The sequence below is a fragment of the Folsomia candida genome, unplaced genomic scaffold, assembly GCF_002217175.1.
Source record: "Folsomia candida strain VU population unplaced genomic scaffold, ASM221717v1 Fcan01_Sc001, whole genome shotgun sequence".
Taxonomy (NCBI): Eukaryota; Metazoa; Arthropoda; class Collembola; order Entomobryomorpha; family Isotomidae; genus Folsomia; species Folsomia candida.
Window position 1 is genome coordinate 19,384,385 of NW_019091193.1, and position 23,934 is coordinate 19,408,318.

Below are 23,934 nucleotides of genomic sequence, written 5' to 3' on the forward strand. Positions count from 1 at the left end.
AAAGTCTATGCAAATTACTTTACTATTAGTTCATTTTGTTAAAATCTTTATTTCACCATTTTAGCAAAGCTTGCAACTGATATCATGTTACTCTAACAAGTTACAGCTATTTGATAGTCAATAATACAATACAAATAAACTAATTGCTAGTTACTACGCACGTGGATCATTCAGAGTATCACTTCAAAAATGTTTTTTTTACAGAATTTATCATTTACTTCAACATGCGGGTAGTTCCAATCTAACTCTGTTCTTAACACACCATATCATAAGCATTGCACACAATCTAATATCCAACTTTATTCAAGTATTTACGAGTCGCAAAAATACTCTGCATGCACACACATAGTAGATAATTAGCAGCACTTTCAATACCCACCATGTATACACTTATAATGCGCTTACAACCTATCGTTTCAGATACCTATTCGCTTATAAATACACCTCTTAACGGAATTTTTTATAGCCAGTTATTGTACATACATTACCTTGTTCATTAAACTAATACATCTTTAATTAATTATCTAGAATTTTGTTAAGCGAGTATGTCCAAATTCCGGGGAATGACTACTATACAGGTATTATGCTGCGATGGTACTACATACATAGTGGATTATATATATTTACTTGGTGCAAAGTTTCTTTCCAATCAAGCCGCACATTAAATACATGTAGTATCACCCCTTTTCTATCGAAAAAAGTTCCAAGTACTTTACTCTAAAACAGTTATTAAAATTGAAAATGGTTCAAGTTATACAAAAACAAAAAAGTTGTTGACCTTCTACCTTCCTACTTCAAATCTTCTATACGAGTTACAATGAGACGTGGATCAAAATTATCAAACAACTGACTAATAAACCAGGAGGACGAGCAACATGTATATGTACACACAACGATAATAATAATCAAGACGGATATCATAATCTACTCGTCTATTATTCGCTCCTAGAAAGGCAATCACCAGACACCCCAACTTTACACTGCACTTGATTGGACTGTTTAGGATAATAAAATAGCATATGATAGGAAAATTAATAATTAATTGACAAAATTTTGACTTGTTTTATTTTGCACATGCAGAAAAGCCACAATGTAATTAATCTGATTATTATTGTTGGGATTGTATTTGAAAAATAAATAATTTGGAAGTTACATTAATAAAAAATTTTGGATACAGAAATTTGGGATTATTAAACTTGATCTGTGACCTGATTCTATTTTAATTTACTGATATTTAAGACTCTCCCTCGACACAAATTACATGGGCAGATAATAGATTAATTAATTTAAATGGGAACGCAGTTTTTAAGATTGCTTAGGGTCTGGTGTGTCGTTCCGTGAAAAATGACGAACATTTCTGAGAAACTAACTCTATGATGAGTCATTATGACTCGTCTCCGTTACCAGAATCGTCATCATAGTTTCCTGGTGTGTTTTCGTCCTCCTCATCACCATCGTCATCGTCGTTGTCAAGATCATAATCATCATCGTAGAAATCTGTTAGTTCCAAATTATTTTCTGGAGGTTTGGTCTTGACGATGTAGTCTTCTAATGTTAACGGAACAACTACTCCGTCCTTTTCGGCTTCAGCTTTGGACAACCCGACTTGTTTCCTAAACACACGCACACACGGTATACAATTAGACGGGTTTTATCATGTTAAAAAATCAACGACGTATTAACAAAGATACTCGTCGTACTTTATGATGTTTTCGTATTCTTTGTCCTTTCCTTTTGACTCCTTCCATCGCCGATACATAACAGATGCGTCCACATTTGCTACAAAGGAAATCATATAAGAATTGAAGTTACCAAATGACGTGTGGTGTGATTCAGTGTAATTTTATTTATGCCATGTCGTCTCGTCAAAAAGTGACCAGTATTTTTGAAATTATTAATATTACACTAAAAATGCATTTGTCTATACAATCTCAAACGGCTTACCAGGACTTGATGTATTTGGCTCATTTAGCAATGAAACCACTGATAGAAGAATGGTCCGCACATTCTGAGTTGGGTTCCAACGTTCACAAGGTAACTCTCCACTCTGGGGATCATCAACTGGGGGATGCAAAATTGAAATGCACAAATCCCCGTTCTGCTGGGTCAAAAGTGGAAAATCAGCCATCAATAATAATAATATTCATAATAATATAAACACTAGTAAGAACAATGCATCTTAAAATGCGTACCTCATAAACATTTGGATGCCATACTCTCGACTGAAATCGCAGCGTTGGGGGAGAATATGGGTAATCCTGTGGGAAACGCATATGAGCCTGTACATAAAAACAAGAAAGTCAGCGTTACATACTCGCCATAATTTCTTTCATAATAAAATTTGACTATATGTCTTTTATCATTGCTCATTGTTTATGCTACATACCTTAAAGTAACCTCCCATGTACAAGGTGTCAGGTGGTCCAAAAATAGCTACCTCCCAATCGAAAAGGTTGTCGTCATTCAAAAGACGAACACGGAAACCTTCCAGGGATAAAAAAAGTAATAAACCGTCAGTAAATAATATATTATCTAGATATTATTATTATTAGACAAAAATTACCTTCCACGGGTTCTTCAACGACGTTCTTGTACTCCATCGCCAGAGCTCTCACAGCACTCGTCCCAGCGCCACTTGAATGTCCACCACTCATTTTGTAGTCGTTTTTGATAGGACAAGGGGATTGCTTGCTAGACTCACTACTGCTATTTGAATTTCTTGAAATCTACTTGCTAGCTAGTCCGAAAACTGTGCAAAAGTTGGTCCAATTAACGAGACGGGAGACCTAAAAGTATTTTAGTAACATTAGTACGTTCGAGTCACTGTGCAAAATTTGTAAAACTTTCAGTATTTAAATTTAAGTGATATTTAAGTCTAATTTTAACTCTTAAATTTGAAAATGTTAATCGAGTCTTAAGATATAATTTGCTTTTAGTTGCCAGTTTTCTGCTTACCTAATTCAATCATCATTTTGTTCTTTGAATTGTACTCTAATAAATCAATATAGGTAAAATTACACCAAAGGAAACTACTACCAACTACTAATCAACTAGAGGATTTGCATTGTCTAGCAACCAGCATTATACATATTCATAAGACTATACTTGGAAAATATGACGATGATACTATATTTGAGTTTGAACTGATCGAAGAAGCAAATTAAATGAACCACTCGACGTTATCAAGATTTGTTTGTTTACATACTTACGCAAACATATATGATTACCAAAATCATTATATTACCTTCAGATAATGCTGCTGAGCAATTTTTCATACTTCATAAAGCGTTTAAACTATAGGCTGAATATCACGTCTAAACAAACGGGCAGTTCTAAATTCGCATCATCTTCTGACAACGTCGTGGTCTAGAATAAAACAAAACAACAAATCAATACGTAGACACACTTATGTTTACTAACTAATCCAAAAATTAACGTATTCAAAAGCTACAGAAAAATATTGTTTTATGAACACTGACAATCACAGTTAAATCTTTGTTTAACGAATATCGGAGATAAATTTGAGGTAGCTTTTTTTAATAATTGTAAACAAACACCAACAGTGCAAACTGTCAATGTACATAAAGTAATCAAACGAATGTTTGTGCAATGTTATGATAGCTTACAAATTACGTATATATATATTATATTATACTTTCGCTGAGCAATTGACCAAACCATTACACATTATTTGGACACTATTAATACTGATGAATTCAATTAATTACCTTACTTTAATTGAGTTCTTGACCTCCACCTCGTTCCTTGTGCACACCACCAGCTGCTTGAGTCCCTCCTCCTAAGGGTGAATTAAGGGTCCTGTTCTCCTCTCAGCTGTGAACTGGCCTCGCCTTCTTATCTGCGTAGTATCGCTTCTTGGATAAGTGGGAAGGAAATTATCGACTGGTAATCTTCAGTGATACGTAAGTTGTGTCGTCGTCGTTGTCCTGTGATCGTGTTGTTTGAGGAGGAAGTGGAAAGTCGAATGTGCTCTCTAATCTCAATTCGCTGCTTGCTGCTGGCTGGCTGCTGCTGTTGTGTGGTGGTGACTGACTATATGCTTTGCTTTGAGAAGGAGAGTGTGTGCAGATTGTAAGCTGCAAGTGCTTTGGTTGGGGAGAGTCCATCTCTTTGAAGGTGAAAATACTTTGAAATGAGGTTTCCTATTTTTCTCAGAAATTTTGACCCTTTTAGATTGACCAAAATTTGGATATTGGAATGCGATGACGGGATTAATGTGTCCCCTTATGGCTAAACAGTGCATGTTTGCAGTGGCGAAGGTTGTCTGTAAATTTGTGGTTGCATTGCATGATGTTGTTGATGATATGGTGTCATTACTTCACTTTTCTACGTATCAGCTGTATATCAAGCACAGCCTTACAAAAAGTACAAAAAGATACTCGAGTACTCGAGGAATTAAACCTAATGACAATAAATCTCATGCTCCATACGTTTGCTTAAGTTCACTGTCTCCTTGTTTGCCGTGTCTCAAGGTTTTTCCCCGAAGTCAAGAAATGAAAAATCTTTCATTTCGAGCTACATAGAATAAGAAAAATAAATAATGTATCAATGCGGATTCAATACTTTGATTTATTAATGCCAAAACAAATTTGCATCACAGAGATACAACTTTTAGTATGCAATGTCTCATCGCATTATTGCATATTACATTGTTTTTACTTTTAAGAGTGTCTAAAAATGGGATATGTTGTTGCGATGCAATTTTTTGCATTGCATGCAAATGCAGAGAAGGGTTTGCCAATGATGGTGTATAGCAAAATTCTCAACAACCATTGATATTCTCAAATTCACTTTCAGTATGGATTTAGAGGTCCAAAAACGTAAAGTGATCGACCGAGGCCATCTACGAGTTCCAAATCCACAACACTCACGAGAACTGTTGGCAGATGGTGTAACCTGGATTTAACATGAACAAAGACCACTTTGTTCACTCGCGTCATGATATCTCCACTATTTTAAAATATGCAAGTAAGCATAAATTCCCTAGTGTATAATGATGATTGTCCCGTGGTAAATTATTATTATTTTTTCTAATCAATGTCAAATTAACCTTTTAGTTTTTCATCAAACAGATCCTAATATGATGTTTATTAAACAATCATAGCCATCGTGCAATGAATGCAATGAAGTGAAAATACTCAAAGTTTCATTTTTGTCACATATTTGATTGATTGGCTTCATTTCAACTTGGATGCAAATTCATTTTATATGTCAAACTGTTAGTAGAAAATTCATAATATTGTTATATTTGCAAGAACAAACCACAACCTGCAGGAATGTTTTATTAGGTTTAATTTCCCCTCCCCAGTCACCCACCATTAATTTCAATTTTAGATAAGCCAAAACGGAGCATAAATTTTCCATCAAATTTCAAGCCAACCATAAATCAATCCATCTTGTGAGATATAAGCCATTGTCATGTGTATAGTGGTGCAACATCCGGAATTGTGAGAAACCTGGTTTGTCGTGTAAGGTGAAATATTTTGTCCTATAACTTGTCCATATTATTAGGCATACGAAAAGATTAAGCAAAAAATTACCCTTGTGTTCAAATTACTCACAAATATTACAATACACCCAGAACGACGGGATGCAACTTTCACAATACGCTTTGGATTGGACGCAGTTATCACGATCACGAGGGAGAGAAAATACCACAAGAAAGGTGAATGCTGCGTGTGGAAGGAAGGAGCTGCCCTGTTTCGAATTTGATATTTCAGTTCACTCGCCCTCTCACTTTCACCCTCCCCTCACGACGAGGGGAAATGTATGGTCTCATTTTATAAGGACAAATTTGAGTACGAAATACATAAGAAACTGGAGACGGAGAATATTTCCTCTCAATCTTCTGGATTTAATAGTGTACCTCTCTTTTCCTGAAAATAAGCATGACATTTTAAACAAGTATAGAAATATTTTGCTGTTTTCTTCTTACAATTCACAATTAAATATAACATGCTATACGCGATATCACCAAACTTGACATTTTATACCTTATTACAGGTACAGAGGCCCACCACAAGAGAGTTTTCCCAGAACCGACAGCGAAACAGCAATTGCTATTCTTGGGGGGTCATGCATGCAATCTTGATCAAAAAGTGAAAGTATTTTTATAAAATCACTCAAGGGGAGAGAAACAACTGCCAATTGAAAAAAAGTTTTTAAAATCAAATTTTTAGCCGCTAAAGTTCAAAAAAGGGGAAGTAAATGTGTTTTTTGTGGCAAAACATTAATTTTATGTGGCGTAAAGCATTGACCTGTATTCCCCCTAATTATTTATACATTTTTGATGTGTAAATCAAAATTTTGAAATATTTTGAAATTAGTGGTTGACCTTTCTCATAAGCCGGATTGAGTAAGTTATGCATGGTGGGGATGAGTTAGAAACTTTTACCTCCATCCAGACCATAGAGTGAAGGAGGCCGCGAGTTTCTCATCATCTCGGCCTCAACCGCACCGTGCCTAACTTACTCAATCAAGACTGCATGTATGACCCCCCAAGAATAGCAATTGCTGTTTCGCTGTCGGTTCTGGGAAAACTCTCTTGTGGTGGGCCTCTGTACATGGGCACAAGTCAGAGCCAGGCCCATGAATGACTGAAGACCTGCACTCACACCGGTCCGATGAGTCATCGTCATCACTGGTTGCACTTCAATCTGGTTTCGAGGAGAAAGAAAATCACCTTTGCCGTAATATTCGAACAGCAAATCCCCCCACGCCACACAGAAACATGCACCCTCCTGAGTGGAACAATATTATGCATTACTAACATCCAGCACTATCGCATACCACGACGTTAAGCACAATGTACACAGACTTACCTGAATGTAGACTAAGTAATCCGGAGATATACCTCCGCAATAGCATACTTTTAAAAGTATGTGTCGTCCGTTCCAACGACCCAGCTCACACGAAACTATTTGACAATTTTAGTTTTACAGGTACTAAAGGGGATTACATGGTTTGTGGTACTGTAAGATCGATACGGGGAAAAGTTGTTACTTGCCGACTACCTGGTACATAGGCTCATGTATGCATATGTACCACTACCTTGCATAATAGCTCGCTTAGAAGAAACGAAACAAATGGTCAGGCCAAGCACGCATACACATAAAGCACAAGTAAACTATATTCACATGATTCACATTACGTAAAATTGGATGGGTTGAACTAGCACAAGAGTTATGCAGTTCATTGCTTTCTCCTCAGCCCCGACCTTCGCTCTTTCCACGACCACCACCACCAACCAGGGCTAACTTTAACGCCGAAACACATTCAATTTCAATCCCAGTCAATACCGGGCAGTTCGTCGCACCAGTAACGCCTTTAATAATAATCGATTCCAACCCAATCATACAGTCAGTTTTTGATTGGTGGGGAAAGCCCTGTGATTTGTTTTGATGTTATCTTTCTAGCAGGAATTTCATCAACCATTAAAACGTTGCACACCAAATTATACTTTCTGGTCTGTTGCTGCTATTTTGTACTCTACCCACTCAGACTAAACACATTACTCTCAGTGTGCTTTGTTTCGCTTTGGAGAGGACAGTGTGAAGGTGAATGTGAGGCGATAGAAGTTCAGCATCGGTCGGAGAGATACCAAAACATCCGTCTTTCACCCCCCCACACCGAAAACGGATTTCATGTATAAGGGTTTGATGGCGACTAACCAAGGAACCACCATCTCTGCCAATTTCATCCCTTTCCTTTCATCTCGTGCTCATCTCTGGGGCTTAACTTGTAAAAGTTTGCTCATTCATTCATACTTTCATTTCATACTCTCGCTTCGTAAATATAAATGCATCGTTCTTCCCTCCTCAGTCCTCACCCTGTTGTCCTCTCCCGTGCGAGTTCTCGTCTCAAACCCAAAACCAACATTGAGAGAGAGAGTCTGAGGGAGAGAATACAACAACGCAGCACTTTCTTCTTTCCTCTGAGCATTACATGTGCGGAGAGGGATCCGAAATTCCGAACTGGCAGAAAGCAGTTTTCTCTCTCTGCCTCTCCCTTCCCCTCCTCGTCTCTCATTTTTCTCGGATGAGTCCTCGTCAACCACACGCAGAGTGGTGGTTGTTGGATCCAAAGTCGGCAGTTTTCCTGCGAGCCTCTTTCTGAACGGGGCTTTCATCTCATCTTGTCGCCGCACTGGATTTGTCCCTGTGACAGCAACTGTTGAGTTTGCTGCCTGATTTTATTTACAAAGGAAGGAAGCATCACAACTTCCGAAAAAGACTGAACAAAGATTTGTTAAGTGGCAACCCAGAAGTGTCGTCCATCTGTCTCAAAGTTCAACAAAGTGAGACGTAAAATAAAGTTCTGAATTTGGAGTCTCACATACTTTCAATCAAATAAGGAGACAAATCACTTAAAAGATTTCCAACTGTTTGCTTAAACTTTGTACACTATTTGAACGACAGTGCATTTTGTGCAAATTTGAAGTTAAGCAACGATTGTCCATATCGTCTGGCAATGTGAGCTCCAGTACAAATTGATGTGGAAAAAGTTTATATTTTTAAATGGAGTTGCAAGATGGAAGAAGATAAATAAAGTGTTGAATTTCCATTAGTCTAATTCAACGAGTGCAAAAATAAATGAAAGCTGACTTTCTACGTATTTGTATGCAAGCATATAATAATATGTGAGTGTAAGTTGGTACGGTTTTTTATATTATTGCTTTCACTTTTTGTAAGGATTAGTTGATACGTATAGCTTACCTGCTTAATGTCCGAGAAATTAGTAATACATATTTGCTGGAATTGAATGACGTATGCATTAAATACCATCCTATTTTTGAAATGTATTTATTAAACAAAATGCTCGAAGTCTCCCTCCGGTTTCGGGCGTGGAAAATAATTACAAAGTGTGATTACTTTCTGCGTCTGTTGTGGCTGATGGGGGATTATCTGATTTGTGCATTATATGAGATAATGCCTAAAAGCTGTTGCTCACTCACAAGCTGAACCAACTGCCCTTCTCACCCAGAGGTCTTTTGTTGGTTTTCCTCTAATCCTCAATTTATATGCTGCTGATCCTCGAAGAATCTGATCCTTGAATTGTTTTCATGCTGAGACCGAACCTATCAGGTCACTCTTTACATACTTCTATTCTACTATTTATTCAACAGGGACAAAGTCAAAGGGGTAACAATAACATGCCGTCGTCATATTTTTTGTAAGGACGATTCGACTCATCTCAGTCTTTGTCCCTTCCTTGTGTTATTACATATATGTAACACTACAACTAAAGAAAACATTATAAATACGTCCTCATATACATAGCCACGTGTATGTAGATGCATTTTAATTTCAAAGATGAAAAGGAGCACAATATAAACTATTTTTTGTATGTACAGAATCACATATTTGAATTTTAATGCATGTATGTCTTCCAGAGTGGAAATGGTCCGCACTCCTGCAGTGAAAAAGGAGGATAGAACTTCATGTTGGATATTGTTATGATGGCGGTGACAAATCTCAGGATTATGTTTTTCGGGTTGTTTGTGTTGTGCGATATGCCATTATATTTTTAATTGGGGTGGGGAGAAAGGTTGTTCCCGCATTCTCGAGCGTCTGTAAAGGGTTTTGTTAAAATGTCAGCTACAGACTCAATAGCTTCGTTGTGACACAGACACTTTTTGAAGGCTTAATTTCTCAATGCCTGACTTGCTCTTCAAGTACTTATTTAAAATACTTTTGTACGAAGTGTGTTAGTTGAATTCTTATCCGATATGACAAACCCCAAACGTGAGAAATAAATCCACCTCATCCCAAATTCACATCTCAAATAAAATTCTTGCGAGTCTGCTCACAAGATATAATAGAAATATAAGGTTGAATTTTTACCCCCAAATCACTCGAAACCTTGGGGCTCAAGGCAAAACACGATGCAATAACGGCGTTTTTGTTATCTAATGCATTTATTTCACTTTCCCTTTATTCCACCCTTGGAATTTTCACTCAACCCTCGCTCCCACAGAATATATTACACAAGACAATCGTAAGCATTTTTCTTCTCAGAATCTCAAGCTGGTTTCTTCTTCTTGGGAAGATTGCAAAGAAAAATCTTACGAATGTCTCAAGCATGCAAATTGCGCATTATAGTTTTTTGTTAATCTCGTTCTGGAAAATGCATTTTAAACAAAACTAAATGAAAAACTCAACACCTTGCACTGCTACTTAATAAGTAGTGCTTATGACTTCAACTTTCAAGTACTCTTCTCTTCCAAATTAAGCTTATCACTCGTCTCTCGTTATTTCAATACGGGAACCATACGGGAACTGACTTATTATTTCGTATTTTTTTACCGTTATATTGAAAATACGGGACAAGAGAAGTACTCTTTATCTGATAATTGTAGCATTTATATATTCTGAATATAAAATACAAAAGCTACGTTCCCTTCCATGGAAAGGCTGCTGTATCAGGCCCCTATGTGAAGTGGTGATTTTAACACCCTTGCCGTTGAGCTTCAAGAGGTTTGGAAGTCTTAGAAAATTGGGAGTCAGCACACAACGGTAAGGGAACCCAAGCACGAGCAAGCAACAAGATTCTTTTATACGAGTTTTCCATTACAATTGGGATGAAGAAAATCCACTTGGATATGAAGGAAGAAAAAGAGGGTGGTAATTGTGGGAGCATGTTATTGTGTCCGGTGATGCACTCCGATTCGGATTCGAATCATGTAGTGAGCACCATATTCTTCAATTTGTCCATGTAATGCGACGGGTAATGGGTAGCCAACTAAACCATAACACATACATCAGTCGTCCGGATAAGTTATTAGTACCTTTCCGGCTTAGTTGAATGAATTGCAGTGCAACCACCAGCAAAGTGGGGAGCAGAGAAGGAAGAGCTGCTTCTTCTTCCAAGGGTGCACTTTGCGTGTTCTTCTGCAGGGGGTGAAGCTAGGGATTGCGAAGGATGAGAGAAATATGAAGTGCTCGACGCTTATTCTCTTCTATATTGGATTTAGAGAGGGTGATTTCTCCTCGGATTTTGAAAAAGACTCGAATTCTAAATTCCCAACCTGTAGTACGCGTGCGAGCTACGTACATACACATTCTTCTCTAGTAGTTTTATGTGATTTTACTTTTTGAAAGTTTTTGACAGATACGAATAAGATTTGAAGTCACAAACTGAAGCCACTGGTCCTTGGTTAATAAGGCATATTACTGCTCATTGTGTTTCACTATGATCCTTGCACCAGGATAAAAATAATGACCGAGGAAATACTCAAAAAAAAGTTTCTATTTCATATTTTCCACAGTTGAACGGTAGATTTGAGCTTTTCTTTGCAACAGTTGCTGCACCGATTATTTAATAAATCCATCCGACCAACTTGACCTTGATTTTTCCTAGTTTTCTGATTCTCTTTCCTTAACCTTCACTTGTTGTAACCAGAAGATAGAGGAAGCTACACGGTTTACGGTACCCCTCGTCATCTTTCACCCACCACCGCTTCCGTAATATTTCTTTACGTACTTCTACTGGAGTAGAAGTAACCAGGACTAATGATGTGTTGTTTCACAACATGATACTGGAGTTGTTACTCCAGTATCTCTTATCCTCAGATACGCGATATGTACCCCGTCTTTGCCTTCTCATACTCGTATATAAATTAAATTGGGGGGAGTTGAAATTAAATTGGACAAATCGATCCTCTCCTCGCTATCACTAAACTCATACTTCCAAAATTTTTCTTGGAGCATTACTACTTCTCAAATCATCCCTTTAAATGAATACGAACACATTAAATTAAATCATTTTGCCACGTTTAGGATTTGAACACGTTAACAGAGTTAAGAAATTTTACGCATTAAAATCATCACCCACTTGAACTATCGAAATCAATAAGATACGTCTGGAATTAAAAATCCTAAATTCAAACTTTTTCTTTACACACTCTTGCCTTAGGATGCACTGATGTTGTTTCCATGATGTGACGCCAAAAAGTTGGCGTTCAAAATTAATATGGATGTTTTTGTACTACGCTATGTATGTATTATGTGAGGAGGATTCCTACCCATAGGGGTAGACATCCAGCTGCGCAGGTCACCAGTTGGACCTATTGCAGACACCTCAATGCACTCGCATGCGATTATTGTGTCGGAGCCTCTCTCGATTCCCCAGCTACAAAGCTGGCGAATCTGCCAGACCTTAAAAAGGCCAGCACGTCTTTGAGAGGATACTCCCATACTTCCTCCACCCTTAAGGTAGAACGAAGGAAGGTCCTAAATCTCAGGGCACTGTAAGCGGGACAGTCTGTGAGTATATGAGCCATTGTCTCGTCCCCTTCCCCGCATTCCTCGCAGATGGGAGATTCAACTAGACCCATCTTATACAGATGCCCATTCAAATTACAGTGTCCTGTGATGGCAAAAGTTGTTAGCCTCATACCATCCCTCGTGGGCCCAAGTGATTTCCCACTTAGACCCTCGTAAGGTATTGGTAGGGCCAACTTTGAGAACTTACAATTAAGTAAGTTGGACCAATAGACCCGATGATCATTCTGAGCCCATTGTTTTATTGCAAATTTTCCAATTGCTGAGTTGACAGGGATAACTGGCTCTGGACCGCATGTTGTTATACTAGCAGCCTCTTTAGCCAGCTTATCCACGTCTTCATTACCCCATAAACCCCAATGGGAAGGGATCCAATGTAAGGTAATGTCTTTGTGAATGCTCAATTGCTGCAGCGCCCTATGAAGCTCAACCGTGAGGGAGGAAACCAGCCGCTCACTAAGAAGAGAATCAAGGACACTGCGATTGTCAACAAAGATATTCACTTCCTTGTGTAGACTTGGATTTTCTGACATGTAGTTGCACGCCGAAAGAACCCCAATCAGTTCAGCCTGGAAGACCGTAGCATAATTACCCAGAGGTGTAACGCCACTAGCCCCATCCATGAAGTTACCACCTTCACCAATTATGAAGGCTGCACCGGATCCCCCCTTACCCCTAGACCCATCCGTAAAACAGAGGAGCCCAGGTAGATCCAAGTAGTTGTCGTACATATCTAGCCATTCCTCCCGAGTAGCGACCCGTATTTTAAAATTACGAGCCTCGGGAGGTTTAACAGATTTATAGTCATAAGGAAAGCCCAACTCAGGAATATTCTGAGCCAGGCTAGAGCACATCTCAATGTGAGTGATTTTCTTCAAACCACGACCGTATCCAACCCAGTTCAACCATTGACCACGGACCCTTAATCTTAAATAAGATTGAAGAGCCACTTCCTGAAGTCTTAGCTGAATTGGAAGGACACCAAGTAGGGTTTCTAAGGCCGCAGTCGGAGTAGTCGGAAGAGCACCAGTGACCATGCGGAGTGCAAGCCCCTGTACCCTCCGAAGCCGGCCGCAGAATTTTTTATTGGTCGCGGGCAGCCAGACCATCGCAGCATACTCCATGGCCGGCCGAACCACCGCCTTGTAAATCCAGAGACTTCCTTTTGGACCAAGACCCCAGGTAGGGGTAGAGCAACCACCCGTCTGCATTGCATTAGAGACACGGTGGCTTTCCGCGCCTTCGTATCGCAATGCAGTCTCCAGTTCAGTTTTGAATCCAAAGTGACCCCCAGATAGGTACAGGAGCCACTGTATTCTAGTTTTTTCCCCTCCAAGGTGAGAGGTTTCAGTCTGAATTTGCGCTTGTTCGTAAAAAGGACCACCGAGGACTTGTCATTGAGTGACAAGCCCACTCCGCGACTCCAGCGACCTGCAAAAGACAGAGCCTGCTGTGCCAAATCACGAACAATGCTTAGATCAAACCCAGAAGAGAACAGCGCCACGTCATCAGCATAGCCCTGAGTGTAGATACCAGGAAACTTCCCCATAAGTTCGGTTAACAATTCGTCAACGGCCAGATTCCAAAGGAGAGGCGAGAGGACCCCACCTTGAGGGCAGCCCTTCTTCACCCTCCTCGAGAAGGTTTGACCGTACCATTTTGCCACGTTTAGGATTTGAACACGTTAACAGAGTTAAGAAATTTTACGCATTAAAATCATCACCCACTTGAACTATCGAAATCAATAAGATACGTCTGGAATTAAAAATCCTAAATTCAAACTTTTTCTTTACACACTCTTGCCTTAGGATGCACTGATGTTGTTTCCATGATGTGACGCCAAAAAGTTGGCGTTCAAAATTAATATGGATGTTTTTGTACTACGCTAGATTTACTTTAATGATTTCATCATGGTGTCATTTTTAGATATGCTTTACTTATCGTTACAGTAATTCTATGGACAGATGAACTCACTTTTCTTATGAAATGCCACCTGATAAAAGGTTGACGTGTTGAACTTAACGAAGCGAACGAGAAAGAATAAACGAGGCGGATAAGCAAAAAATGCTGCAAACAGAGGGTGGATTAGTGTGGCTGTTGTTTTGTTTGTGATTGTCCTTTAAATTACTCAAGATTGCTCCACGCAATGCTAATCCTTTCCTTACCTGCCTAAAGCGTTATGTTTGTTGGGCGAAGAGATTGCTGTGTCATTACTTGTTCACAACAATAAAAGAGAGGAAATGGATTTTTTCTGGAACTTGGAATTAAGAAAAATTGTCTGAGAACTTTCATGCAGTGAAAACTTGTAAAAGAAGTAAGTGTTCTTCTATATTTTCTGTGTCTATAAAATAAATGAGGTACTTATATGAGATCCAAATCAATTCACTTATAATTCTTTTGCGATAAGTATTTACAATTCAATGCTCATAAAGTCGTTGAATTTTATAATCACAAGTCGTATAGATCAAAAGGTGAGATGGTGGAGGAATTCCACGAGCAATACTTATCAGACAAGTATTGCGAATATATAAGTTAAATTGCTGTCTAACTGTTGTCTGCATTACAAATGTCCGCATACAAGTTATACATGCTGAAGTGTACATGGCCGCATAGGTTGAAGGTATGGCAAATGTCACAAAATTGTCATCAAAAGCAAAGCAGGTTCAAATTATTAAAGTTTCGACTTCATTATAACAGGCCACGTTTAACATTAAGCTACTGGCTTTGTTTAACTGCAAGATTGTGCATGGGATAGGCAAGTATGAAGGAAAATTAAAACCAGTCTGGTTAAGGTGTCAGTGTCTTTGTAATAGAGTCATACATTTCTCCATTCCATGCCATGTCCAACTACATTTTATAAGTATGTAAACTGTAAAATTCAGCTTGGCTGGTTTTGCAACTTTTACTCCCTCGGATGAATTCTTTCCTACAACATACGAGACATATGTACGGGCATACGTGGGCTCAACTTTTGTACTTTTCTTGTTAGGCAAACTAGAGCGTGTTTATGAGAGCAAATTAAATTGGAAGCGAATGCACAGTGTCATAAGTTGTGTGTGATGGAACCGGTTGCGAAGGTTCTGGATTTTTAGATCTGTTTGTTCATATGGTGCAAATTTCGTTGTATGCGTTTTTTTATGCATGTTTGTTGCTCCTATTCTGTTTTATTGACAAAGGTTTATGAGGCTTTCCGTATTTCGACAAAATTGTACTTTTACGTCCAGGTTTAATATTTTGAACCCAATTACTCTAGACATTTTAGTACATTTGATTTACAAACAAGTTGAGAGAGTAATTCGTACAAAAAGACCCAGAATTGTACAGAGTTTCAACTCTGTTCCATTCCATTGCAACTGCAATGAATATTCGGTACTTGAATACATAATTACAGATGCAAAAAATAACAGAAAATAAATTAGCAGCGATATAAAATTAAGGTGTTTTCATTGCTTCTTTACAAAAAAATTTGGCATCTAATCGTAACATCATTAATAGAACTTGAAGAAGGATCACATCATCAAGCTTCTTCCTTTGTGAAAAGTATTAATACGTTATTTTTCGTTTGTTGACTTTTCTAATAATCTCAGCTACACGGATAAATATTAACGATCCGTCATACTTACATATGTATATGTATTGTGTAAGTGTATTTACATGCACACATAATGGGGATGATGAGACAAAAAGTCAAAATGGGACCTTTATTAAAGAAAGATGTTATGTAGAGATGCTTCCTAAAAAACCAATTTATTATCTACACATCTATGCTTTTCTCCGCCAACAGAAGGGAGTCAACCAGCTAATGTAGTTTTTGGAAGTTCTTCAAGAAAACCGACCGACCAACCTTATGTCATATCATGATACGTAATAATAGTGCGAGAGATGATGATGATGGAGAGCAGTACACCTTCCCAAAATATTGTTGCTTGGTCCTTTTCCTTACGAATTGTGTTTGTACCTCCCGAGTCAATGAGAAATGTGGTAACATGCGGTTTGGTTGTGGATGAGAGGGTTCAAAGCGTCATTGCGTCGAGGGATGAATCATGAAAAGTTTTTACCTGAAAACCCGACTGACAAATAATGCTTGGCGATGTTGTGTTACTCCATCCACGCTTTGGACTTGACTTTACGTAATAGTATTATTACGTATGTACATACATACATAGCTTTTCTTCCTACTACACACATATATGAGGCCGACGGCAAACTTCTCCACTATTAAATGCGACCACAGCTAGCTCATGCAGACAGGTATTCCTCCATAGTGTTATGCCAGCCGAGTTGCTACCCTTCGGTACTACCAAATGTGAACTCTCCATGATAATGGAAAGCAAAGGATTTTTTGCTCCCCCGAATTTCGCCAGAGGGATCATTCCCACGGTTTATTGACCAGTTGGTTGTTGTTTCTAGCTCTGCTTGGATGCTTGAAGACGTCGTCGTCGTCAGTTGAAACAAGTCAACCACCGCCACGACTACACTACCGAACTAGAGCTATCAAGTTGTGTGTACCCCAAACAAAACGGAGTTCCAAGACATTGACAAGATCTACGAGAGAAGGAGGAGGAATTGCAAAGCATTGCCTGAAATCGCATCTCATCTTCATAAAGTTTGGATGAGCGAAATTCGTGGTCGTTGTTGATTGCAGTTTTCTTTTTCACACACCGATCTTCACCCGATCTGCAAGCCCGACCCATGGCTTTTTGAACGGGAAAGATTTGCAGCAGCAGTGTCATCCCCCTAAGCAGGAAAAATACACATGAATAAGATTTGCTCGCTAGTGTCCCAGGAAGTATTTGAATGTATGTGAATCAATTTGCACTTTTTACTCTTCCGTTTAAATGAACTTTCCGGTGGTGCATCGTGTGGTGGTGGCATCGTCGTTAGTGGTTTCTTATACATAAAATGTGAATACAACAAATTCCAAGTTTTTCCTACGACAACCATTACTACCACTTCAGATTCATCGTATTTCAAATGAACGTTGGCTGACAGGTGTCATCAACTCTTCATAATATTTGCAATTACTGTAAATTGGTCGACAATCTTGTAATCTCGTGCGAAAACATAAAACATAATTATTGACACTTTTCATCAAATTAGCATAATCAACAAAACCGTGAACTTGTTCAGCCTGTGTTTAGTAAGATACGACGACGGCATTCTCAGTCTTCACGAATTAGCAGAGATTTGCTAAAAATTTTGAACAATAAATCCAAAGTCATCAAAGAAGAATTATCAAGTTTATTCAACTAATGTGAAACCGTGATGTGAATTTATATTATAAAATGCCGTGTGAATTTAGTTCATTCAAAGGCACAAAGTGAACTTTGTGAACCTCTGGGAAACATCGTGAGGTTTGGAATGCAGTGAAAATGTAGTAGTAAAAAAATAAACCACTTGTAATAATTTTGCAAGTAATTTTAGTGTGGGGACGACCCCCGTGTGGGTTTTAGTGTGTAAGCAATTTACAACACCGGGAAATGGATCCGACGCATCGATTCGGATAGAATTAAAACGCTAACCATATTAATGAAGTAGTTTTTAAAGGAAGATAAAGTTGAAAATTAAACATGGGGCTAACAACAAGCCCCTGGAAATTGGCAATCCCCTTCTTAATTGTGATATCTTTAAAGTCTGGCGAGGGATTTGTCGTTGTCGCGGATCAAAATAGAGTCGAAGGCTGGATTTTATTCGACTCCCAAATCCAACTACCTCCTCCTCCCCCTGATGCGGGGGGCAGTTCCTATAACACCACCCAATGGCACTACCAGTATCGAATCTCTTACCACAAAACACAACCCTGGGTGCATCGACTCCTCCGCCTCGATTCTGATGGACAACTTATGTTTCGACGAAATTATGCCCACAAATGTCAACTATCACACATCTTCCCATCTACTTTCATTGTCTATGTCGACATCGTCGCAAAATCTGCACTTGGGCAAAAACAAGCAGGCGAGCACGAGGAGGACAGTCTTCAGTTTGGAAAAAGCCCAGCACAATTAAAGAATGAGCTGGCCAGACAATTTTATGACTGCATCTCCTTCCCCATCACGGTCATCTTGAAGGAGTCTAATGAATGCAATCAAAACTCACCGGTGGGAACCCTAAGTAAAGAAGGAGCTTCAACTTCTACAGGAGAAAGTGGAAATGAACTGACTTCCATTTCCCGGACGGTGGATGATATTTATGTTGCGCTCCCTATAAACTGGGATGATCGTTGTTTTCACTCTTCTGAGAAGATTGGCAATGTTTACGACTTTCTTCCTTCCAGTGTAAAAGCGCAGTGTGGGGTGAAAGCTAGTGTTTCGGGTGACGAGCATACTTGGGGCGTTCAAGCGTCCACTAATGACATTGTGTTAAGACGGGACTGGTGTTTATTTGAACCAGGATACCACACTATTCAATTAGTGCTTCATCTCAACTGTTCCACAGATGGAAGTCTGCTTCCTGAAAGTGTAATGTCCTGGGACCAAATGGTTCATCTTATACTGCACAGTGGAGGAGGGGGTGGTTCGTTGATGGACTTCCATCCAATACATCGGATAAGGAGGGAGATGCAAAATCAATCCCCGGTACGAATTTCATGATTATTAAAAAAAATAATACGGAAATTTTGTAGTAATAATTCATGGTTAATATGACTTTCAGTTCTTTGATCAACCACTGTACATTGCTTCAGTCCCGGAAGAGCAACCACCCGGCATTACAGTGACCACTATAACTGCATCTGATCCAGAGAATTCCCCTCTTTCGTATTCAATGACATCTTTATTGGACGCAAGATCTCAGCAATTTTTTGCGCTTGACCCAAAATCCGGGATCGTGACCACGGTGGAAAAGCTGGATAGAGAACGGATGGATGTTCATTATTTTCGCATTGTTGCTACTGATTCCGGCATTCCACCTCGAACTGGGACTGGAACTCTACAGGTTGGCCATTCTTCCATTTTTGCTTTGCACATGCAGCACTAAAATTTACTAAATATTACCACGACTTTCGCCGAAAATTGTTCTAAACTTTTTTGACAGATAGAATCCCGACGGCATAATAATCTTCAACTTCATTCCATCTTCTTAATTACAAAATGAACATGCAACTGCATCAGTATTTGTTAGTTGTGGTTTGAACTCTTCATATTTAGTATCACTTTCTTTGATTACAAGTCAAAGTTGTCGCTACAATATATCCTGCACAAATATTTTATTTTATATAATATGTCTGTCTGGTTCATTTCAAGTTCATCAAAATTCTTGAGCTAGTAAAGCATTCCTCCTTCAATCCGGATGATCATTAAACACTTATCATTAAGATTTTCATGCGATCTGCATATTCGAGAGATTCACATACATGTCGGCATTATGTGAATACTCGTTAGTCGCAATCTTTGGAATTTTTATGACATTTATTTACCTGAAAAATGTGAATTAATTGTGGTTCTACTGATAATATCTAATACCATAAAAGTTCTGTTTGTATGCTTACGTGTTCCTGCTTATTCTCAGATTTTGGTATCCGACTATAACGATTGGGGGCCGTTATTTGAGCACGCTGCCTACTCGGTGTCTGTGCGAGAAGGGTTATCCGTAGGGGACACAGTGCTTAGTGTTCGAGGTAAGTCCCTCCCACGTGGTAGTTTCCGGCATCTCAAGATGTCAAGTGCCCCATTACATGACATTTGTCTCTCTTCTACAGCCACAGATCAAGACACTGATAAAAATGGCGACATTCACTACTCAATTCTCAACCCACATGATATTGACGACACTTTTCGCATCGATCCCAACTCGGGTGTTATTACCACAAAACTGGCCCTCGACAGAGAAAAGAGGGATGAGTACACTCTCATAATCCAGGCATCGGATTTAGCACCAAACCAGGTGGACAGGAAATCTGCAACGGCCACAGGTGCAATCAAATTATTAGTAATATTAAATTAATACGGTAGTAAATTATCAATAAATAATTACAGTTCGGGTGGAAATCTTGGACGATAATGACAATTGGTGAGAGAAAATGCTTTTGAATCGTAAACTCATAATAAGTCTTCTAATAATAAGTAGTATTTGTCAAAATTATGATACGTCTTGGAATTTTACTAGCTTTCAATTAAGTTCATTGATTAACATAAAAGTCATACATATTTATTTAGCCAACCACGGTTAGATTAACAAATATTCTGTGTCCACTCCACAGTCGTCTCAATTTTGTCCACACTCGTACTTATGTACATACAAATGTACATACAAATGTACATACCCAAATATTATCCATCCAACTCCACTTTAAAACTTCCGGAATTTGGCTATTGAGATAATTGCAACATGTTATCTAGCTCGTTGAAAAAGTCTCTTGTGAAAAATGAAACGGCAAGTACGCACTTATCTTCATCCGAATACGAAATTCAAGTGTCTTATTTTCAAGTACATACATATGTGCATATGTAACCCGGTTGGATAGTATCTACGCATGGCATGTGCATATGTATGTGATATGCATGTGTAATAAGCTGTGCTCTCCTCAAGTGTCGTAATAATATTATGACCATTTTATTCAAAAAGTTCTCGCTCAAGGCGGGCGAGAAAATGGCTTTTAACATATTTTCACGCACATTTGAAGCTCTGATAACAGTTTGCGCTTGGAGGAATTTCTTTACCAACACAGTAACGGGGGTTTGATAATATGACGACGATTAAATTCCGCTCCCCTTGTTCATCAAGTTCACATTAAAGTTCACGACATGAGCCGAGGAGTGTACAATTTTGAACAATTTGCACGTGTGTTTTCCAACAGGCCACAATGGACGCAACGACTCTATAATGTCAGTATTCCAGAAAATGTGGATGTTTCGAACTACCCCGTTATCGCACGTGTTAGGTAATTACTGTGCAGTTCAGCTATAATAATGTCTCATTCTTTTAAGTTATTTTTAAAACATGGGTATAAAACAGTGCTACTGACGCGGATGAGGGTGTAAATTCGGCCCTGAGATATTCTATTATTGGTGGCAACACCCAGAATATTTTCTCAATTGACAGTCTTACTGGCGAAATCAGTCTAACAAAAAGGTAATGATGATTTCTAATAGAGAAAAATTATAAATTACTTCTACGTTATAAATTATGGATGATAATATTTGTTATTCTTAAAGCTTGGATTATGAATCTACCCGAAGTTATCGTCTTAATGTCCGTGCCATTGGTAAGAGAAAACGCTTTGGTTAAAGAATATACTTTGAGAATTTCTATCATGAAATTACTCACTACATTACTGCACACTGCTTGCAAATTTTTGATTGTTTACGTTTACATGTTTCAATTAAATTCTTAAAACGTGTGTAATTGTACTTGTCTCATGTTGTTTGCTATTCTACCGATTACATGCATATCGTTGTTGCATTTTTTAGACGCTGGAAACCCAACTCGGTCAAACAATACTATACTGGCAGTGATGGTCGAAGACCAGAATGATTCTCCCCCTCGGTATGTTGCGATTTATGCATAATCTTTGGAATTTGTATGAATGTATATATTTATGGCATTGCATGTTTGTCCTCCGTTTTATAACTCTGTGTTCTGCCATTAATATGCAAATTAGCTGTACCTACATATTTCTTTATTATTTTGCCAGAGTTAAAGTTCTTTAACGAAACCAAAAGTTCGTTGGCATTTACATTATGTGCATATTCATATTGCATATGTATCTACGTGCATATACATTTCGTTATAATAATATGCTGATTGCTTCTGTTAATGATTTCTAGGTTTTACTCTCAAATATTCCAAGAGACAGTCCTAGAAAACTTGCCCCTTCAAAGTTCAGTGTTGAGAATCCAGGCATTTGATCCTGATGATGGCGACAATGCCAAAATCTATTATCGTCTCTCGTACAGAGAAAGTACAGAGAAATTTCCTTTCGACATTGAGCCCGATTCGGGATGGATTAAAACGAACCGTGAGTTAGACAGGGAAGAACAATTTCGTTACGATTTTGAAGTGATTGCTGCAGATTCCGGAAATGTACCGTTGAGTGCGACAGCAAGTGTAGTGATTTTAGTTTTGGACTCCAATGATAACAATCCCACGTTCGACCCTAAACTGTATGAAAATCAAGTATCTGAGTTGGATGCACCTGGGTAAGTTATGCATCAGGGCTGTAGCCAATTTATTTACGAAGCCGCCTTATCCGGTGACGGTCTTTCCAAGCCCTGCAGAATTAGTCACCAGTTTACTTTTACTTTTAGGACTCCCGTTGTAACGGTGAAAGCTACCGATCCGGATGAGAACTCGAGGCTAACTTATGAAATAGCCGAAGGCAATGTTCGTTCCAGGTTTTCAATCACAACTCAAAACGGAGAAGGGATCATCACCATCGCTCAACCACTGGATTTCAAGTCTGAAAGAAAATATGTCCTCACAATTCGTGTTACCGATTCCGGAGGAAAGTCTGATCTGGCCACAGTTTATGTGGAAGTGAGGTAAGACCCCACCACTATTATCCAGTCTATACACTGTGTGACCATGTGTGACCAGTGAAAGTAATGAAACCTGGTTTCACGAGTCTGAGTGCAGAAAGTAAAGAACAAAATGCTGCTTTCACCATTAAACTTTCCCTCCTCAGTGATTTCATCATGTCCATTATTGTCCATGCGTTTTTCATGTTTGGCAATGTTGGGTTGAATTTAATTTGTAATTTCAATCCCAAAGCTGTATTTGTAATAACCTTTAGCGATGCCAACACAAATCCGCCTCAGTTCCAGAACACACCCTACTCTGTGAAAATATTCGAAGATGTTCCCATCGGCACTACAGTTCTCAATGTGCTCGCCACTGACCAGGTAGGAACATGTGAATTTCTATTCTGCTCATTACGTGTTAATATTGAGACTTCTAATGGGAATTTGAGACTTGACGGTAAAAGTGAGACGTGCTTATTTTTTGTCTTTTCAGGACTCTGGACTAAATGCACAGATAATTTACACATTTGTGAATGACGGCGGCGATAACGATGTGGATAATTTTATGATTGACTCAACGACTGGAGCAGTAAGTTTTTGTTGATCTTAAACGCAAAAATCTTATACGTTCGCTCAGAATTTTAGTCGCTCACCATGCATTACAGGGATCTTTGCTTGGGTGAAAGTATATTTCGGAATATAAGTACTTTCTCGGGGAGGCTGGGGATTTTTGATACAACCAGCCTCCAGCTTTCTCAGATTATACTTTCAGCTAAGCAAATCAAGCTTGGTTGCGCTTAATTATTTTGTCAATAATTAAGTGATTATTTAATGTATCTACTCGAAAGTCTCTGATATTTTCAATTGCTTGATATTACTGGGTCTCCTGTATAAGACTGCAAGAACTAAATATTTTTATGTCTCTTAACAGATTACGACGAGTCAGTTGTTGGTAAGTGTGTGTTGAAATATTTGTAATTATGCCAATGTTATCACGAGCATCAAATCATGCGATGTTTTCTTTTAGGATCGAGAAAAGGTGCCTGGCTATATTCTGACCGTGAATGCTCGAGACCGAGGCATTCCCCCACTATCCGATACCACGGACGTGGAAATTGTGCTGAACGGTAAGCCTAACAATAATTTTATACTCTCCCATCTTTTGAAGATCACGA

General features: G+C 38.7%; 3 protein-coding genes and 1 long non-coding RNA gene across 12 annotated transcripts in view; 1 reads left to right on the top strand and 3 right to left on the bottom strand.

Moving 5' to 3' along the window:
• Window positions 1–29: 29 nt before the first annotated feature.
• Window positions 30–4,054, bottom strand: LOC110857690 (ubiquitin-conjugating enzyme E2 R2). 5 transcript variants are annotated; one of them, XM_035846443.1, is made up of 9 exons: window positions 3,734–4,054; window positions 3,245–3,366; window positions 2,956–2,991; window positions 2,564–2,786; window positions 2,387–2,484; window positions 2,193–2,279; window positions 1,945–2,101; window positions 1,701–1,779; window positions 30–1,613 (listed from the first exon to the last, which is right to left on the bottom strand). In XM_035846443.1, the coding sequence occupies exons 4-9, from the start codon at window positions 2,652–2,654 to the stop codon at window positions 1,385–1,387; spliced, it is 741 nt and encodes a 246-aa protein (XP_035702336.1). In that variant the 5' UTR covers window positions 2,655–2,786; window positions 2,956–2,991; window positions 3,245–3,366; window positions 3,734–4,054; the 3' UTR covers window positions 30–1,384. The 5 variants fall into 5 exon arrangements, with proteins under 5 accessions (XP_035702336.1, XP_035702335.1, XP_021961999.1 ...); XM_035846442.1 differs by having other exon boundaries at window positions 3,729–4,054; XM_022106307.2 differs by lacking the exon at window positions 2,956–2,991.
• An 826-nt stretch (window positions 4,055–4,880) lies between these two features.
• Window positions 4,881–7,004, bottom strand: LOC118433887. Its single transcript, XR_004833637.1, has 3 exons — window positions 6,843–7,004; window positions 6,638–6,761; window positions 4,881–5,897 (listed from the first exon to the last, which is right to left on the bottom strand). It is a non-coding gene; the product is annotated as an uncharacterized LOC118433887 (long non-coding RNA).
• A 1,130-nt stretch (window positions 7,005–8,134) lies between these two features.
• Window positions 8,135–23,934, top strand: part of LOC110843683 (protocadherin-like wing polarity protein stan) — a 33,959-nt gene continuing 18,159 nt past the window's right edge. For 3 of the 5 annotated variants that reach the window (XM_022089702.2, XM_035849482.1, XM_035849487.1), the window contains exons 1-16: window positions 8,139–8,659; window positions 16,713–18,877; window positions 18,954–19,235; window positions 19,809–19,917; window positions 19,999–20,211; window positions 20,276–20,309; window positions 21,097–21,180; window positions 21,255–21,371; window positions 21,455–21,504; window positions 21,710–21,785; window positions 22,067–22,438; window positions 22,547–22,780; window positions 23,032–23,140; window positions 23,253–23,348; window positions 23,691–23,711; window positions 23,787–23,886. In XM_022089702.2, the coding sequence (XP_021945394.1) occupies window positions 17,873–18,877; window positions 18,954–19,235; window positions 19,809–19,917; window positions 19,999–20,211; window positions 20,276–20,309; window positions 21,097–21,180; window positions 21,255–21,371; window positions 21,455–21,504; window positions 21,710–21,785; window positions 22,067–22,438; window positions 22,547–22,780; window positions 23,032–23,140; window positions 23,253–23,348; window positions 23,691–23,711; window positions 23,787–23,886 (2,902 nt within the window). In that variant the 5' untranslated portion in view covers window positions 8,139–8,659; window positions 16,713–17,872. Of the gene's footprint in view, window positions 8,660–16,712; window positions 18,878–18,953; window positions 19,236–19,808; window positions 19,918–19,998; window positions 20,212–20,275; window positions 20,310–21,096; window positions 21,181–21,254; window positions 21,372–21,454; window positions 21,505–21,709; window positions 21,786–22,066; window positions 22,439–22,546; window positions 22,781–23,031; window positions 23,141–23,252; window positions 23,349–23,690; window positions 23,712–23,786; window positions 23,887–23,934 lie in introns of all 5 variants that reach the window. The other 2 variants (XM_035849491.1, XM_035849485.1) reach the window with 2 other exon arrangements.
• On the bottom strand, window positions 12,119–13,851 carry LOC110843674. Its single transcript, XM_022089689.2, has 2 exons — window positions 13,591–13,851; window positions 12,119–13,507 (listed from the first exon to the last, which is right to left on the bottom strand). Exons 1-2 carry the CDS (start codon window positions 13,849–13,851, stop codon window positions 12,119–12,121), a joined length of 1,650 nt encoding a protein of 549 aa, XP_021945381.2.